Below are 17965 nucleotides of genomic sequence, written 5' to 3' on the forward strand. Positions count from 1 at the left end.
TCTTGTTTTTGAATATTATACCCTTACAGCAGATGGTTAAATGAAAAGTTTAGGAGTCAACCTGGATTCTAATCCACCAGTTATCTGATCAGCTGTATGACCTTACACATGCCACTTAGTTATGTTTCATTTCCCTCATTTGTACAACTATGTCTCAGTTCCTTCATTTATACAGTTTAAAAATAAAGCGTCTAACACAGATTCTTGCATATACTAAGTACTGTTACTATTTCCTATCATCCTCTCATTTAGTCCTCACAAGCAACCTGAACTTTAGGTATAATTTCCCTCGTTTTTCAGAGTGGGTAGGTGACCTGCCTAAAGTTCTCAGGAAAAGCTGTAGTTGCCTCTGCCTCCACAGCCCCTCTGCCTTAATTTTATATCCGCTCCGGGTTTTCCCAGGCGGCCCACGGGGGCAAACTCCGGTCCGGAGGCAAAAACTCCGGCGCCAGGGTTTGGGTGCTGCCGCGGCCTGTGCCGGGCGGGCGGGGCCCGGCGGGGCGGGGCGGGGTAGAGGAGGGAAGTTGTCGAAGTTAGGGGAGACGCCCGCCCGCCCGCCCCGGCCTCGCCTCCGGCCGCTCTCTCCGCCTCCTCCCCGCCCCGAGCCCCCGTCCGCCCGTCCTTCCTTCCCCTCCCGTGCATGATGGAAACACCATGGCTGCGGCGGCCCAGCTCTCCCTGACACAGGTAACGCCGCCCGCCCGTCCGCCGGGCTCGGTCGGCCGGTGTCCCCGGCCCCCTCCCCCACCGCCCTGTGGTTCACCGACCCGGGCAGTTTCTCTCTGCCCCGGCCGGCGGCGGATACTGAGAGCGCGCGCGCGCGCGCGCGTGTGTGTGTGTGTGTGTGTGAGTGTGTGTGTGTGTGAGTGTGAGTGAGTGAGTGTGGCTGGGGGAGGGCGCCACCCCGAGCCGGCAGCTCCGCCGCAGTAGTCGCGACCCCGCCCCGGCCGGTCGGTGTCTCGGCTCCGCCCCACGCGGCGCCCCCTCCTCCGCGACCCTCCGTGCCCGCGTTCAGTGGCCGGTACCCCCTGCCCCGCTCGGTGGGTGCCCGCCCCTCTCACTCCAGTCCGCGTTCACCCACCCAGGAAGTTTCCTCCTTCCAGGCCGGACGCACTCCAGGTGAGCTCCTGTTGAGCTCGCGCGGATCAGCCTCGCCTCGGGGGCAGCCCTCGACCCTCACGAGGCTCGCCCTCCGGGCAGAGTCACCTTACCGAGCCAGAGGCTCACGGCCCGCTCCAAGCTAGTCTGTCCTCTCCAAACCGGCCTTTTCCCACTGGAGTTCGACGAAACCCCTCCCTTTCCCAGCAGTTTCTTCCAGTCAGCCTCTCTTCCAAATGAGTCTCATCCTACCCGAGCGCGTACTTACCCTGCTAGCCCCTTCCTGGATTCAGCCTCTTACCCTCTTGATAAGGTTTCCTGCTGGGTCAAGATTCCACCCCTCCAGTTCAGTCTTCTCAACTCTGCTACCACTCCTACCCGGTGGACTCTATATCGCTGTCCAAGCGGATAACCAGGAAACATCCTTTAACAGGTGGGATGGTTCCGCCAGTCTTGGTGCTGGAAACGACCTAAGAGATCACTCGTCCTGGGGGAATCATCACCACACCTGCTTCCTTTAGATTCCAATCCTTGTGCTTCCCAGAAAACCGCTCAACATTACTGATTCTGGGAGCCTCGTTCCTCCGTCTCTGTAAAAAAAAGACAATTACAATCTTTCCGTGATGTCCAGGATGATGAGGTGATGCACCTGTCAGTCCCTTCCCGCTTTTTTGACCAAAACTCACCCCAGCCTCACCTTCTCAACCTGTTCCCTCCAGAGCTGGTGGTCATGTACCTCCCTGTTGGGTCCCACCCCAGCTTTCCTGCCTGCCTGTAGTATGTCTCTGCCACCTTGTAGTCTCCTTGGCCTGGATTTGTCAGGGCTTCTAGGGTAAAACACTGGGTTAGGTTATACATTTGCGCTGGAGAGTTTTCTGTGTCGGGACCAAGAGACTTTGGGAGGTGTTTTGCCTAGCATTCTAGGATAGAGAGACTAAGTGAAAAATGTTCTCCCCAGGAACCGGGAATCGCATATAAACATGTGCCTTAAGTAAAATGACTACCTTCAGCTTGCAGGAATTACCAGCTTCATAAGTGAAGTCTGTTTTATTTCCCAGTTTCTTTGGTTGTTGCTTACTCTATTTTGGCAAGCAGGTAATGGAGAAGAATACTTGAAATCTGTCGATTTATTCTTGATGGCAAATCTCTTTGGAAGGGTTCTACTGAAACTCAAATTCAAGGAATGGCAACATTGACTTTTGGGTGTTCACTTTTTATTAGTCTGGTTAGTGATAGGCATTAACCAAAATCTTGTTGGCACACTGTTGCTCTCAGGCTCTGTTGGCCACTTCTATCAGTTTTCCCTTAAAAATTTTGTTCTCTTGAAGACTCCTGTAGATTTGCTTCTTAGTTGTGTGCATACTTTAGTCTCTCCCTGGGTAAGACTGTTTTCGGTTTCTATTTACTATCATTCATCTCTGGATATTTTCTTCAGGCTCTGTCAGTTTTTGTAGACAAATAATTTAAATATGTTCTTGTGGCTATATATTTAAATATTAACACGTACGCAGAGTAAATACTGAATCAGGAGTATTATCCTTCAGTGTTTCACATATGAGAGAACACACATTAATGGTTCATTTATATTGATAATTGAAATAAGTCAATTTAGAATATTTTGATTTTTAAGACATTGAGGCAATAAGATATATTGTAAAGGCACAGGAAAAAGAACCTTCCCAAGGTAAATTTACCCTACTGTGCCTCCCTGTTATTTAAAAACTTGGCTGATTTGTGTTTAGTTTAATTTTTTAACTGCTTGAAGCAAATAAACAGGTAACAACGCAGTGTGGTTTCACATTCATTATTGATGTGTTTGTGTCACCATCACCCCCCACAACTCACAGACTTAGACATAGGTATACTCTAGTGAGAGATCCTCTAGGGCAGGGACATCTTTCAATTCAGCTTTCTCCCTCAGTGCCCATCTGGAAGAAAGTGATTAATAACTGTTTGTCTTATGAATGACTTGAAAATTCTAAAGGGCTCTATGACAGTTACAAAGATTAAACAGATGCTGCAGTTAGTTTCTGCCTCTGGTCCTGAGATAATAATGGTTTTGGAGTAGATTTATTCATTCAGCCAGTATTTGTTAAGTACCTATTATGTGCTAGGCACTGTTCTGGGATTGTCTTGTTTATAATATTTTGTCTTTATCAATTAAGCAAAACTGACAGTTGGGAGAAACAACATGAAAAATGTCTTAATTTACTCTTTCCATCCTCTTTCCTCTGCTTGCGAACCAACCCTCCAGCTCCCAACCTCCAAAATAAATTGTCTAAATTATCATATTCTATCTTCTGGACAGGATAGAATACTAGAATAATGAAACTTTGCAGTCCAAGTTCTGCCAACAGCTAACTGTGTGGCATTGAGTTAAATCTCCAGGCCTCAGTTTTATTAGTTTTAATATTCATTCTCATTTTGTGCTAGGTATTATTCTAGGTACTAAGGATATACTAATGAACAAAATAGATAATAATTCTTAGAGCTTGGAGGCAAACAAAACATGGTGTTTACATTCTAGTAGAAGTTTGAATTAGCTGACCTAAGGCCTTTCCAACTAACACTCTTTTTTTTTAGATCATATTCTGTGATTTGGAGATGTAGTGGTGACTTTCCTAGAGTACTTTAGTGCTGTAAAGCCTTAGTGTTTTCTAATTTCAGTTGTCTTCACTAGATGTTCTGTTTCCTTCTTGTCAATAAGAAGTGAACTTGAGTGAGAAAGATTTATGATTTTTGCTTATGGTGGTAGATTACAAAAGAGATATTAATACTTCCTTTTTTTAAACTTTGCTGATTGCCTATTTCTTTCTTAAGCCTGAATCTCTAATAATAATGATACTATTAGCTTCTTTTTGGGTGTTACTATTTGCCAGACATTTTGCTTCAGTTAACCTAACACTCCATTTTATAAATGAGGGAAGTAATTTACATAAGTTAGTAAGTGGTAGATCTGAGATTTGAACCAAGGTCTGTAGGACCCCAAAAGCTGTCTTCTGTACTTCTCAGTGTACTAGATGCTTGGCAAATCCATTGCTCCCTTGTATTTTTTATTCTTTCTCAGTATATGCCCTGTTGTCTTGAGGAGGGAAGCAATGTCTTTTGCCTCTGAATCTCTAGTACCTTTCCTGGTGTCTTTACAACACTTGTGGGTGCACAAGTGGTGCTCTTGATGATGATAAAGATTTTCTTTTATTGAAAGATGGCATAATATAAATATTTTAAATAATCCTCCAGTAGTTCAGCTTTATCCTGAAGTTTTCTTGTTTTAATTTAGCAAGGATTTTTTTCCATAATAAAAAAATCTTTAGAATGGGACATAATTAAAAGAATCTTAGTGTATGGTCAAAAATAATAAATGCTATCAGAATACTTTTCCTTTTAATGCTTTTTTAAATTGCAAGAGTGATGTAACTGCATTACAGGAAGTTTGGAAATTGAGGGGGGAAATCTCCCATAATTTCACAGTTTCTGTTGTTTATTTTTACTTTCATTTTTTAAAAAGTACACAGTATAAATATGTGTATCACTTTAGTGGTCTGGTTTAACAATTATGATGGTAAATACAGGGCAAAGTATGAAAGTTACAACATGTTTCTCAGAGGAAGAAAAGGAGTATTTATTCAACATGACATATTATTTGAGTTCCTACTATGGAAAAGGTACAATAATGATATTTTTCTTTTTTGCCTGCAATTACAATTCAGTATACTCAGGATATCTTTGCTTCCTTGAGTGATATCTAACATTTTCAAAAATGGCTTGGAATGTTCAGCATTTGGGAGGAGCTGTCATAGTTAAAATTAATTAGGAACAGTTGGGTTTGTCCAATAGGGAGTCTGCCAGGAATAACCTAAGAGTGTATTCTTTTGTTTTCACTCTGTTTGCACAGAACAATAATAGCAGACTAACATATAGTAGAAAAAGACTGAGCATCTTTATTTGGTAATGAATCGTTCTAATCTCCTCTCTCACTAGTAGTCTGATTAAAGGGCTAAATCTAAGTGTTTTACTTGCTCTTCAAGGAATTATAAACACACTTATATTTGTTTTGTGAGTTTTGGACTTAGTAAAATTGGAACTCTGCAAAAACCAAAAGCAGAAAAATGGCTTGAGAGAGGGAGAGGGAGGAGAACGATCCATCGAGATTTGGTAATTTGGAGAATTGGTAGAAATTAATGAAAAATTAATCCAGGCAGAGTTCATTAGGCAAGCCCATACACTGGAATTTCATTTTAAAGTAGTTGAACTCTCATCAAGATAAAATATTATGCCTTTATTAAAAATGATTTTATTAGGAGTTTTTAATAATCTGAAGAGTGTTGTAATTTGAATGCCTTATTATAGTAAAGAGGAAGCATTTTATTTAGACAAATGATTTAATCCAGTTAAGCATGCAGAGAAAAGAGACTGGAAGGAAAAAACACGAAGATTTTGTGATAGCGTGGTTATCGTTTTTATTTACTTTATTTACAACAGTGAGCATGTATTTCTTCTGTAATCTGCTCATTTAGTGTTTCTCTGTGACAACTTTTTTGAAAAATCACTCTTTTAAATTGAAATCAGTAACTATATGTAATATTGTATATCAACTGTACTTCAATTAAAAATAAAAATAAATAACTATTTTAAAAACGTGTTCTAAGATGGCATCTACATTCATATTTCATCTTAAACATTCCCATCTTTGGGTTAGAGAAAAAGGTCAAAAGAATGATAATAATATTATAATTGGATTGGAGAATTTAGTGAGTACTAATTTATAATTTTGTGTGCTGCTTTATAATTTACAAAGCATTTTATGCTCTCTCATTTGATCTTCACAATAACCAGTAAACTAAACTATTATTATCATCATTTCAAATTGGAGAATACTGAGGCTCAGAATTTGTGGCTTAAGTTTTACGGTCAGTAAATAAAAGAGCGAGCATAAACCCATGTTAAAAAAAATTCACACATACCAGTGAGTCTCCTCCATCTTCCCTTTGGCCCTCAGTCCCCTTCCGAGAGGCAGCCGTGTGTGTATCTTGTGTGTATTTTCAGCAATAATCTGTGATGTATATGCAAATATATATATATATATATATATATATATATATATATATATATATATATATGCTATATAAACACATAGGGTGTATATCTATCTATTTTGAGTAAGCTGCATATTTTGTGGCTTGTTACTGTTATTATTTTGCTTAATTGATCTAGAAGATTGTCTATACCAGCACATATAGATCTCCCTCATTTCCAAAACTTGAGAATATTCCTTTATATGAATATATTTATTCATATAAAGTTTATTTAACTAGCCACCTAATGATAGACTTTTGTGTTGTTTCCAATCTTTTGTTATTACCAACAGTGCTGCAGTGAATATTCTTTTACACATCTTTGTGCACACGTGTACGTGCATTAATTTTTAGTGGGTATAATTTTGGTGCCAAAAGACATTTTTAATTTGGAGAGATACTGCTAATTTGTAATCAGAAAGGTTATACCAGCAACAGCGTTTGTGCCTTTTTCTCATCAACATAGTATATTATCAAACTTTTGATCGTTGTTAATCTGATATAATAATGATATCTGTTGAAAGCTGGTCTCATGCACTATGCTTTCCTGTCATGTAAATATGAGCTTTTTAATATTTTGTAAAAAAGTAAGATAGAAGTAAGGTATAAGAAACTTTGTGATATAAATAATGCTTTCATGAATCTCAGCTGCAATTAAAAACTAAAGGTTGGTACTAGAAAGCTATACTAATCAAAACAGTATGGTATTGGCACAAAAACACATAGTCAGTGAAACAGAATAGAGAGCCCAAAAATAAACCCATGCACTTATGCTTTATTAATCTGTGACAAAGGAGGCAAGAATATACAATGGAAAAAAAGATAGTCTCTTCAATAAGTGGTACGGTAAAACTGGATAGCTACATGTAAAAGAATGAAATTAGAACTTTCTCTCTAACACTGTATTCAAAAATAAATTTAAAATGGATTAAAGATCTAAATGTGAGACTGGAAACCATAAGACTCCTATAAGAAAACATGGGCAGAACACTCTGAGATAAATTGTAGTAATTTTTTTGGTCTCCTAAAGCAAAGGAAATAAAAGCAAAGATAAACAAATGGGACCTAATTAAACTTAAAAGCTTTTGCACAGCAATGGAAACCATTGACAAAAAGAAAAGACAGCCTACTAAATGGGAGAAAATATTTGCAAATGATATGACTGATGAGGGGCTAATATCCAATGTATATAAACTGCTCATACAACTCAACATCAAAAAAATAAACAACTCAGTTAAAAAATGAACAGAAGAACTGAATAGACAGTTTCCCAAAGGGGACATGCATCAGGCCCACAGGCCATCATCACATGCTAATCATCAGGAAAATGCAAGTCAAAATCACAATGAGATATCACCTCACACCTGTCAGAATGGCTATCATCAAAAAGAACACAAATAATAAATGTTGGTGAAGATGTGGAGGAAAGGGAACCGTTGTACTCTATTGGTGGGAATGTAAATTTGTACAACCACTGTGGAAAACAGTACGGAGGTTTCTCAAAAAACTGAAAAAAGAACTACCATATAATTCAGCAATCCCACTACTGGGTGTATATCTGAAAAAGCAAAAACACGAATTCGAAAAGATACATGCACCCTAGTGTTCATAGCAGCATTATTTACAATTGCCAAGGTCTGGAAGCAACCTAAGTAACCGTCAGTAGATGAATAGGTAAAGAAGATGTGATAGATATGTACAATGGAATACTACTCAGCCATAAAAAGAATGAAATTTTGCCATTTTAGCAACACGGATAGACTCAGTGTTATGCTAAGTGAAATAAGTCAGAGAAAAACAAATACTGTATGATATCTCATATGTGGAATCTAAAAAATACAGCAAACTAGTGAATATAACAAAAAAGCAGACTCATAGATACAAAAAACAAGCTAGTGGTTACCAGTGGGGAGAGGGGATAGGGGAGGGGCAATATAAAAGTAGGGTATTAAGAAGTGCACCCTATTATGTATAAGATAGTCTGCCAGGTTATATTGTACAACACAGGGAATATAGCCAATATTTAACGTGGAGTATTATCTTTAAAAAGTGTGAATCACTGTGTTGTACACCTGTAACTTATGTAATATTGTATATCAGCTATACTTGAATTGAAAAAAAAAGAAAGGTCAGAGCTCTTTTAAAAACTTGTTTTTATGTGGTACAAATATACAAAGAAAAGTAAACTTCACTTCCCTCGTTAGGTTGGGGGGTTTGTAATGTGAATTTAACAATATCAGGAGTTTCCCATCTGAAAGAATCAAACTGCTTATTTCTTATGTCTTCAGTAAAAATTTGGCCAAGAACATACTTTTGTGGGGAGACTTTCTATATTCCAATACTTTGGTCTTTTTTTAGATCATGGCTTCTCAGCCTTGGCACTGTTGACATTTTGGGTCAGGTAATTCTTGGGTGTAGAGGGCTGTCGTGTGCGCTGTGGGATGTGCAGCATACTATCCACGAGATGCTGGGAGCACTTTCCCCAGGTGGGACAATAAAAAATAGTTCCAGAAATAGCCAAATGTTTCCTGGGAGACAAAATTACCCCTAGTTGAGAATCACAGATTTAAATATATACTTTTCTAAATTAATGATCCACTAAGGCATATGGGAGTTACAGAGGTTTGTGCTTTCTTGGGATAGAGACAGAGGGAATAGTTTATCTTCATATTTTAATTCCTAAACCTACCATGGGCCATGAATGACTACTTGTGCATGGATATTGAGCTTAAAAAACTTGAATGGTAAGACAGCTAGAAATTGTGGACTTAATTTTATGTGTGGTTTCTCTGCCTTTTTTAGTATGGTCTTATTTTAGTTGTGGAACAATTCTATCTAGTGGGCTAAATATTAACACAGATCTCACAGAATAATGAAGATCCTGGGAGGAAAACATTTTTATGCCACTATTGAGAAGGAAGAGGGCTGATGCTTTTTAAATTCCTAATAAATAGTAGGTACTTTAAGGTGATTTGCATGTATTATTTTACTTAATATTCACAGACTTCCTAAAAGTAGGAATTAATCTTCTGTGTTGCTTACTCAGGGTTGTGTATTAAGTGATAGTTTAGAGATTTGAACCCAGGCACATCTGTTTTCAAGCACATTTGCTATGCTGCTTCTTGTAAACAGTCACTGACAATATTTTAGACAAATTTAGGGGTAAAAATGTACGTTCACATGATATTACTTTCCTCTTGTTATGTAAAAGGAATGAATTATTCAGAGAGCGATGTGTGTGTGTGTGTGTGTGTGTGTGAGAGAGAGAGAGAGAGAGAGGAGGTCAATATTGGGATAATAATGATAATTAATGCTTATTGAGCATTTATGTATCTGGCACTGTTTTCAGTAATCCTCACAACTTGATAACCAGATCATTTTTATTATTCTTATTTTGTGAAAAGAGAAAATTTAGGCATAAAGGTGAAGTAACTTGTTCAAGGTCTTCAGGGTCAACCTACTGCTAAGTGATAGAGCCAGTGTTATAACCTAGATAGTGTAAACAACTCATGTAAATTGAGTGAGTCTGTATTCCTAAGGGCAAAATAGCTCTGACAGAACTAATTATGGTGCCATTCCTTGGTTGTAACTGAACATATGTTCTGGGCTGCAATAACTTCTTACGTGAAAATCAAATTTTCATTGCTTAGACAACATCTCTAGAAAGTGATTGTTGTATCAAGTTATAGTGGGGGGGTTTTGTAGACATGATAGAAAATAGTTTTACATTTTGCAGCCTCCAGGAATTGATTACTCATGAAAACCTAACCTTATCTAGGTTAGTGTATGTCATGCCAATATTTACGTCTAAGCTAGTATTCTCTTGGACATGGTAGCTTGAACTTGGAGTTCCTTCAGTATCTTATTACTAAAGATGATACCATGTATCAGAGAAAAATCTCCCTAAAAAACAAACTGTCTTATTAAATAAAACCTAGAACTGCTAGGTCTAAGAATTTCTGATGCTTCAGATATGAACATTTTTAATAACTAGGGTGAAATAATGGGATATCTTGGGCTTTGCAGTCAGAATGTTTTAGGTTTAAATCTTTTATTTGATTGTGTAACAAATTTCTTAACCTCTTTTTTTTTAAACCTATAAAATGGTGAATAAACTGCAGGATTTGTTGTGAAGAATATGTGAAATAATGGTTATAAATGTCTGGGTTCGGTTTAAATGGTAGCAGCTGTTAATAATAATAACAACAACTACCATCACTAGCCAAATATTTATAATTGTTAGATTTTAGTTATTTATAGGGCTGTTAATTTTTATGAAATGTTACACTTAATTAGAATTTTCGTAAATCACTGATACCAAGGATTATTGGTAACTTCATTCCATCTTGTATTCAGTAGGTACAACACAGTTATATCATTATGCATATACTAAAAATACGAAACTCAGATGCAATAAAGGTGCCTCCATTATTGCTGGTTGATCCTCTTTTATTTCAAAAACACTTACTGAACGCCTTCTGTGTCCCCACTGTATTAAGCCTTGGCCGTACAAAGAGAATAAGACCTAGACTCACACACTGAAGTACCTTTTAGTCTTTTAGGAAGATAAACACTGACTCTGTGGGACGGTAAGTACTGTGACACAGGATGACAGAAGTAAGTCACTTGGGTGCTGTGGAGTATCCTGTGATTATGACGGAACTTTCTGTAGTAATTTAGTTTTTAATTTTTTCATTGTTTTACACTATCCAAGATTGGTACTGTAGATGACATTTTAAATTGTTCTTAAAAGGACAACACAGGACTCTAGGAACATTTGATTCAAGTCAAATTGTATTTTGGTGCATAGGGTTCACAATGGGAGTTATAATATCTATTTTCTTATGATTTATTCTCTGCTTTTTCTTCTCTTTATAATAAAGCAAGAAGTTTTTACCTGAGCAAAAGATGTTAAGAAGGGTTTCAAGCATAGGCTCAAAAGATCTTTGACCTGCTGTAAAATAGTCTGTAAAATAATCAGAGTATCAACATTTTTTATAGTGGAAAGACACTAGACTTAGAACAAGACAACCTGGATTGGAATTCCCCCTCTGCCTCTTGTACTCTCTCTGGGTGACCATGGCAAGTTACTTAAAGCCTGACTTCATTTTCCTTATGTTTGATTTATTTACATTGTTGGAATATAGAAAACATCCAGTAAATAGAAGTCCTGCTATTATTAGTGATACTTTTATACAGAATTCATATATATATATTTTTTTTTTCACTTCCAAAATTCTTCACTCAATAAGAAAGCTTGAAACATGCAGAAATATAGCAAGAAAAAGCATTGCTCACCATTCACCCCTTCTTGAAATTTTAGTTTTCTTCTATTTTTTCTTTGTTTTTTTAAAACATCATTGTAACCTGTCTCTTGCAATCTGTCTCTATCTCGTCTCTCTCACACACACATAACTTTGTATTCCATTTTCTTTGACTTAACATTATAAATATTTTCTTCCTATGTGGTCTTCATAGCATCTTTTTAAATGTTTTTAGAATATATTCATTGATTGGATATTTTATAGTTAATCAAGCCCTTATGACTACAGATAATTTATATATCAGTTAAAATTAATGCTATTGCAAGTAACCTTTGATATGCCATTTACTGAATTCTTTTTTGTAGAGTTATGAATGATATTACAATTTAGTTATTTTTCTCTGTATACCTTTGAGTTTTGAAATTAAACTTGAGTGATTTTCATTTAGTTTATATTTATAAGATCTTGAATGGCAAGGGAGATGGCAGCAATAATTTAGTCAGGAGAAATAATCTCAAACTATTGTGAAGGAATTAAGTTGATTATATTTAATTTGGCTGCAAAGATCATTTATAGATTATAAAGTTCACTTAACAGGAAATTGGCATTAGAAGTTGTGGGCTTGAAGAAGATTGGATGATTTCAGTTTGCATACATCTTTTCTTGCAGGCTAGATTGCTTTCATTCTTAATCTCGTCTCTAGATTCTGTTCTTTGTTTTTTGTTTTTCTTCCTGTTTTGTTTTTGTTTTTGTTTTTTTTCCCCGGCACACTTTTATGCAAGGCCTTGTAAGATCTGGGCGTAGATTCTGGACTATCTGGCACTCTAAAACAGTTCAGAAACTTACTCTATTGACTGTACTTTGAGCTAGACTTGCTTGAAATGTCCTGATTTGTCTCTGCTTGGCAGGTTTTTCTTTTATACCCTTACAGCTTTTTACAACTAATTTCTTACTTATTTTAGTACAGGAATTTTATCAGTACCAGTATTTATAAATTATGGTAGACAAGACTTATTTTCCTATAACTTCACCAAAAAATTAATAATTTTTTTGAACTAAACCTGCATTTAGAAATATGAGCCATCAAGCACTTTTTAAAAAAGTACTAGGGGTACTGAATTTATAAAATATTTTTTAAAAGTGTTTAGTTGTTAAGAGACTTCCTTTGAGCTTCTTGTCCTATTTCATTAAAATTTTAAAAATTGCTTTTTAAAGAGCCATATTGATGTATAATCCACACATTATCCAATTTATGCATTTAAAATATACAATTCAGTGTGTTTTAATCTATTCATAGTTGTGTGAAACCATCAACACAGTCAGTTTTAGAGCATTTGTATCACCTAAAAAAGAAACCTCGTACCCTTTAGGTATCATCTCTTCTCCTCCATGCTTCTCCCACCCCTAAAGAACTATTAATCTACTTTCTGTCTCAGTAGATTTTCCTATTCTGGACTTTGTGTGAATAGAATCATGTAATACATGGACTCTTGGGACTGGCTTCTTTCACTTAACATAATATTTTTGAGGTTTATCCAAGTTGTAATAAATATCAATAATTCATTCCTTTTTATGTCTGAATAATATTCCATTTATCGTTATATCACATTTTGTTTATCCTTTCATCCATTGGTGGGCATTTGGGTTTTTTCTACCTTTCGGCTGTTGTAAATAATCCTGCTATAAACATTCATGTAAAAGTTTTTATAAGGATATATGTTTTTATTTTGGCTGGATATATATAAGGTCATATAGTAACTCTATGTTTAATTGTTTGGGAAACTGCCAGACTGTTTTCCAAAGCAGCGACACCATTTTATATTCCCACCAGCAGGGTATGAGAATGAAGATTTCTTCGCGTCCTCTCTAATAATTGTTACTATCTGATTTTTCAATTCTCGTCATCCTAATGGGTGTGAAGTAGTATCTCACTGTGGTTTTGAATTGCATTTCCCTGGTGATGAATGATGTCCATACCTTGAAGGTGGCTAGTTTAGCCATTGATTGTTCAGGAAAGCCAGCATTAACTTGAAAGGCATTTCATTCACATTTTGGTTATATAGCTCAGGGTTTTTTGAGAGTGGTCCTGCACTCTCACCATCACCTGAGAACTTCTTAGAAATATAAATTTTTAGCCCTTACCCCAGTTCTATTATGAATCAGAATCAGAAACATAGGGGTGCGGAATTTGCTTAGCCTTTTGCACAGTAAATGTAGTTCATACTTAAAAAACTAATAATGCTACTAATGAATAATACATATACTGTATGTATGAAACATGTAATATTCACAAAAATGCTTATAGTAGATATTTCCTTCCTTCCTTCCCTTCCCATATGTGCAAACAACCCGGAAAGGTGGTCAGTTTCCTGTGTTTTGGGCAGTGGTTAAAAAAGTGAACTCTGGCATTGTGCTGCATGGCTTGGAATTCTAGTTCTGCCATTTACTAGCTATGTGACCTTGGGCAAGTAATTTAATATCTTTGTGGTTCAGATTCTTCATATGTGAAATGTGAGTAAGGGTGTCTATAGAGTTTTGAAAGTTAAATGAAATAATACAAGTAAAGTGCTGAGAATAGTGCCTGGCCCATAAGTAAGTCCTTAATAAATAGAAATATTTGCTGTTACAATTATTATTGTTGAGGAGCACCCAGCCATGGCCCATTTCTCATACTTTTCTTCTTTATGTTTCTTGCTGTGCCTAAAATTCATTCCTCTCCTTTGTTTCATTCATTTGACAGACACTGGTGTCCGTATTGTGACATACATAGTGAGCAAGACAAGTCACTGGCCCTAGGGGTTAATATTTCTTGTCAGGGAGACCAATAGAAATAAATAGATAATAAATATGTCAGACAGTGATAAGAGCTAGAAAAAAACAGTGAAACAGGATGAAGGAAGACAGTGCCATAAGGTGGCACTTCAGATAGAGTGATTGAAAGGCCCCTCTGAAGATGTTAGATTTGATCAGAGATCTGAATGAAATAAGAAATGAGCCTAGAGTATCTGTGGAGTATTCTACGTAGAGGGAACAGCAAGTACAGGAGACTTGAGATAGGAGTGCTCTTTGCAGTTGCTTGACTGGTTCCTTTTTGGCTTAGCTTAGGTGTCACTTGTAAGTGACTTCCTCAGCTTTTTCAATCTTAGTTTGTCATGAAACAATTTAGATATGACTTTTATTGACTTTTTCTCTTCTGTCTGCCAGAGGTATCTCTGATCCCATAGCAGCTGTGTTTCCTCCCTCTTAATGTACTTTTTACTATTACAATGGATCGTTACTGTCTTTTTTGTTTTTCTCCCTAGACTGAGTTCTCAATGTCAGAAACTATAGTTTCTTACTTATTTTGTTATTCCCAGTACCTAGGCATGTAGATGTACAATAGATGTCTAGATGAATGTGTAATGAATGAACAATCAAGTTTTTCCACTTCGTATTTCCTCAGTATATTTCTCTCTGTACTTGTTTCTGCTTAGTGATATTGGTAGTAAGTACAGTTTTTTGTTTGTTTTTTTTTTTTTTTTGCTTGGCAGTCAGCTTAGTGCATCAAATACATTTTTGTGTTTAGCCGGTGTGTTGTAATTTCTCTCTCTCTCCCTCTTTTTTTTGCCCTATCTTAGGACTAAGTTCTAGGAGGGCAAATAATTTGTCCTATTTGTTCATCTCTGTATCAGGAGCGCCTAGTATAATATTAATAGATCAGCAATTGTTTGAGTGAATGATATGTTAGTATGTTAATACATTGAGCCTTCTGTTGAATCACATACACTACATAGTATAAACCATATTTGCACAGTATTCCAATAGACCCTGAAATAGGAGCTTTAAGCATAATAGGTCATATTAGATATTCTTAATGCTCCTAGCTCCTTTACCTCAGCAGCATGTTGAGTCTAATGCACGTGTAAGTGCTGCAGCCAGAGTTACTATATTTTCTCAACTGCAAATCAAAACATGTGGTCCAATAATTATACAAAATACTTGAAATTCGGACTGAGTGAGTTTTATTTCTGTACCCATGAGCCAAAATTATTACCTCTTCTAATTCCATAGTAGAAATTCTTGTTCCCACTACCTTCCAGATAAAGGTTAAGCTATTACAGTTTCTAGTCTAGGTAATCCTCTACAAGAATCTGCATAAATGATCAGTATACAACCCCTAGAGCAGTATTTACATTTTAAAAGAGGGGTTTGCTAAGTAAGCCAAATAACAAATTGGTGGAATGTGTGTAGCTGAAGGTAACACATGGCTAGTTTGTTTGTTTGTTTACTAAAGTACAGATTGAAAAGCAACAGATCTTTTCATGCTAAGATATAGGTAAGCTGACAGTGTTTTTCCAGTCAGAGTTTCAATTTGGCTGAAAAAGAATAGTTTCTTTTTCCTAGCTTTTCAGTTTTTTTTTTAATTTCCAGGTAAAGGCAGTTAAACATTTGCAAGGATCATTCATCATATGAAAATCAGTTTAATAGAATGAAGAAAAAGATCGTGTGATTATCTCAATTGATACAGAAAATGCATTTGACAAAATTCAGCACCCTTTCATGATGAAAATATTCAATAAACTAGAAATAGAAGGGAGCTTCCTCAACATGATAAAGGTCATATATGAAAAAGCCACAGCTAGCATCATACTAAATGATGAAAAGACTAAAAGCTTTCCCCTTATGATCAGGAGCAAGGTGAGGAAGCCTGCTTTCACCATTCTTTTCATCATAGTACTGGAAGTTCTAGCCAGAGCAATTAGGCACGAAGAAGAAATAAGGGAGGGTGTAAAGCTCAGCGGTAGAGTGCATGCCTAGCATGCGCAAGGTCCTGGGTTCAATCCCCAGTACTGCCATTAAAAATAAATAAATAAAATAAACCTAAGTACCTCCCCCACCTTGCCCTAAAAATAAAAGGCATCCAGATTGGAAAGGAAGAAGTAAAATTATTTGTTTGTAGATGACATGATTTTTTAAAAATTTATCGTGGTAAACAACATAACTTGAGATCTACCCCCTTCACAAATGTTTAAGTACAATATTGTTAACTATAAGCACAATGTTGTATAGCAAATCTCTGGAACATGGGAGTGCAAATATCTCTTTGAGAACCTGGTATCAATTCTTTTGGATAAACACAAAGTGGGATTGATGGATCATATGTTAGTTTTATTTTTAAGTTTTTGAGGAGCCTCCATACTGTTACGATTTTTTATGTAGAAAATTCTAAAGATTCCATGAGCACTGTTAGAGCTAATAAACAAATTTAGCAAAGTTGTAGGATACAAAATCAACACACAGCACATTTTTATACACTAGCAATGAACAATTTAAAAAGGAAATTAAGGAAACAATTCCATTTATAGTATCATCAAAAAGAATAAAATACTTAGGAATAAATTTAACCAAGGGGACAAAAGACTTGTACAATGAAAACTGCAAAGCATTGCTCTGACTTAATGTTTGATTGTGATACTAGAGGAAAAATGATGGATAAATGTATGCAATTGTGGGTTAATAATAAAAAGTTGTTCTTTTAAATTATCTTTATTTTGATACTAAGCTGTGTTAAATAGAAGATGGCCCTTATAACTAAAAGTGTCTTAGAATTGGAAAATACGGTAATACCTCTCTGTTATGGAGGTTCAAATGATACAATTCATATGAAAGATGTTAGTAAGATGATGGTGAAGATAATAACACTGATAGAGGCAACAAACCTAATGATTAAGAGCAAAAGTCCTGCAGTCAGACTTCTTGGAGTTGAATACTGGTGCCAACACTTACATAGGTATGTGAATTTGAGTCGGTTACTCAGCTTATTAATGTCTCGTTTTCCTCATCTGTAAAATGGACATAATAGTATGTGCCTCATAAGGTTAAATGGACTCAAGGTGTAAAGTGGTTAAGACTAGTACCTGGTGTATAGGACATGCTCAAAAAGTATTCATATGTTAATTACTATAAAATGATGTTTGCCTATGTATGATTTTAAAATTTAATGTATTTAAGTTCATACTTTATAATTACTTTTTTAATAACTTGCTTTTTCAAAAGCAGCATTTCATTGCTGATTCTTTTGGGTCTCTTGAAATTATACTAACTGTGAAAATTTTTTGTCTCATTTGTGCAAAGCTTATATTTTTGTTCCCTATCTAATCTACTCTTCATTTGTCTGTACTACTTTTAAGCATGTTTGTTTACCTTACTAGTACAAGTCAGCTTTATTAATCAAATCAATTCGTTCTCGTCTTTTAACCATCCCACCCAATTGGATATCATCAGTAATCTCTGAGGGTTTGCCCTCTCCCATTTTGCAAGTCATTACACTGATGAAAATTATTATTATTATTTTTACCAAATTCTTTGCTGTTTTGGAAATGAGAAATGACACAACATGCAAAAATGTATGTTTTCTCAGTTCATTTGAAGAAATTGATTTATTTAGGAAATGGCGTTTATTTCAAATTATACTTGAGATAAAAAAGATTGTGTGGATATATTTTTGAAAATATTAGGTCAATAATATGAAAAGAATTGAAATAGCAA

General features: G+C 36.1%; 1 protein-coding gene across 4 annotated transcripts in view; it reads left to right on the top strand.

Annotated features, from left to right (window-relative positions):
- The first annotated feature begins 555 nt into the window (after positions 1–555).
- Positions 556–17965, top strand: part of EPS15 (epidermal growth factor receptor pathway substrate 15) — a 123051-nt gene continuing 105641 nt past the window's right edge. For all 4 annotated transcript variants that reach the window (XM_074376500.1, XM_074376502.1, XM_074376501.1 and 1 more), the window contains exon 1: positions 556–687. In XM_074376500.1, the coding sequence (XP_074232601.1) occupies positions 655–687 (33 nt within the window). In that variant the 5' untranslated portion in view covers positions 556–654. The remainder of the gene's footprint in view (positions 688–17965) is intronic.

The sequence above is a fragment of the Camelus bactrianus genome, chromosome 13, assembly GCF_048773025.1.
Source record: "Camelus bactrianus isolate YW-2024 breed Bactrian camel chromosome 13, ASM4877302v1, whole genome shotgun sequence".
NCBI classification, from domain to species: domain Eukaryota; kingdom Metazoa; phylum Chordata; class Mammalia; order Artiodactyla; family Camelidae; genus Camelus; species Camelus bactrianus.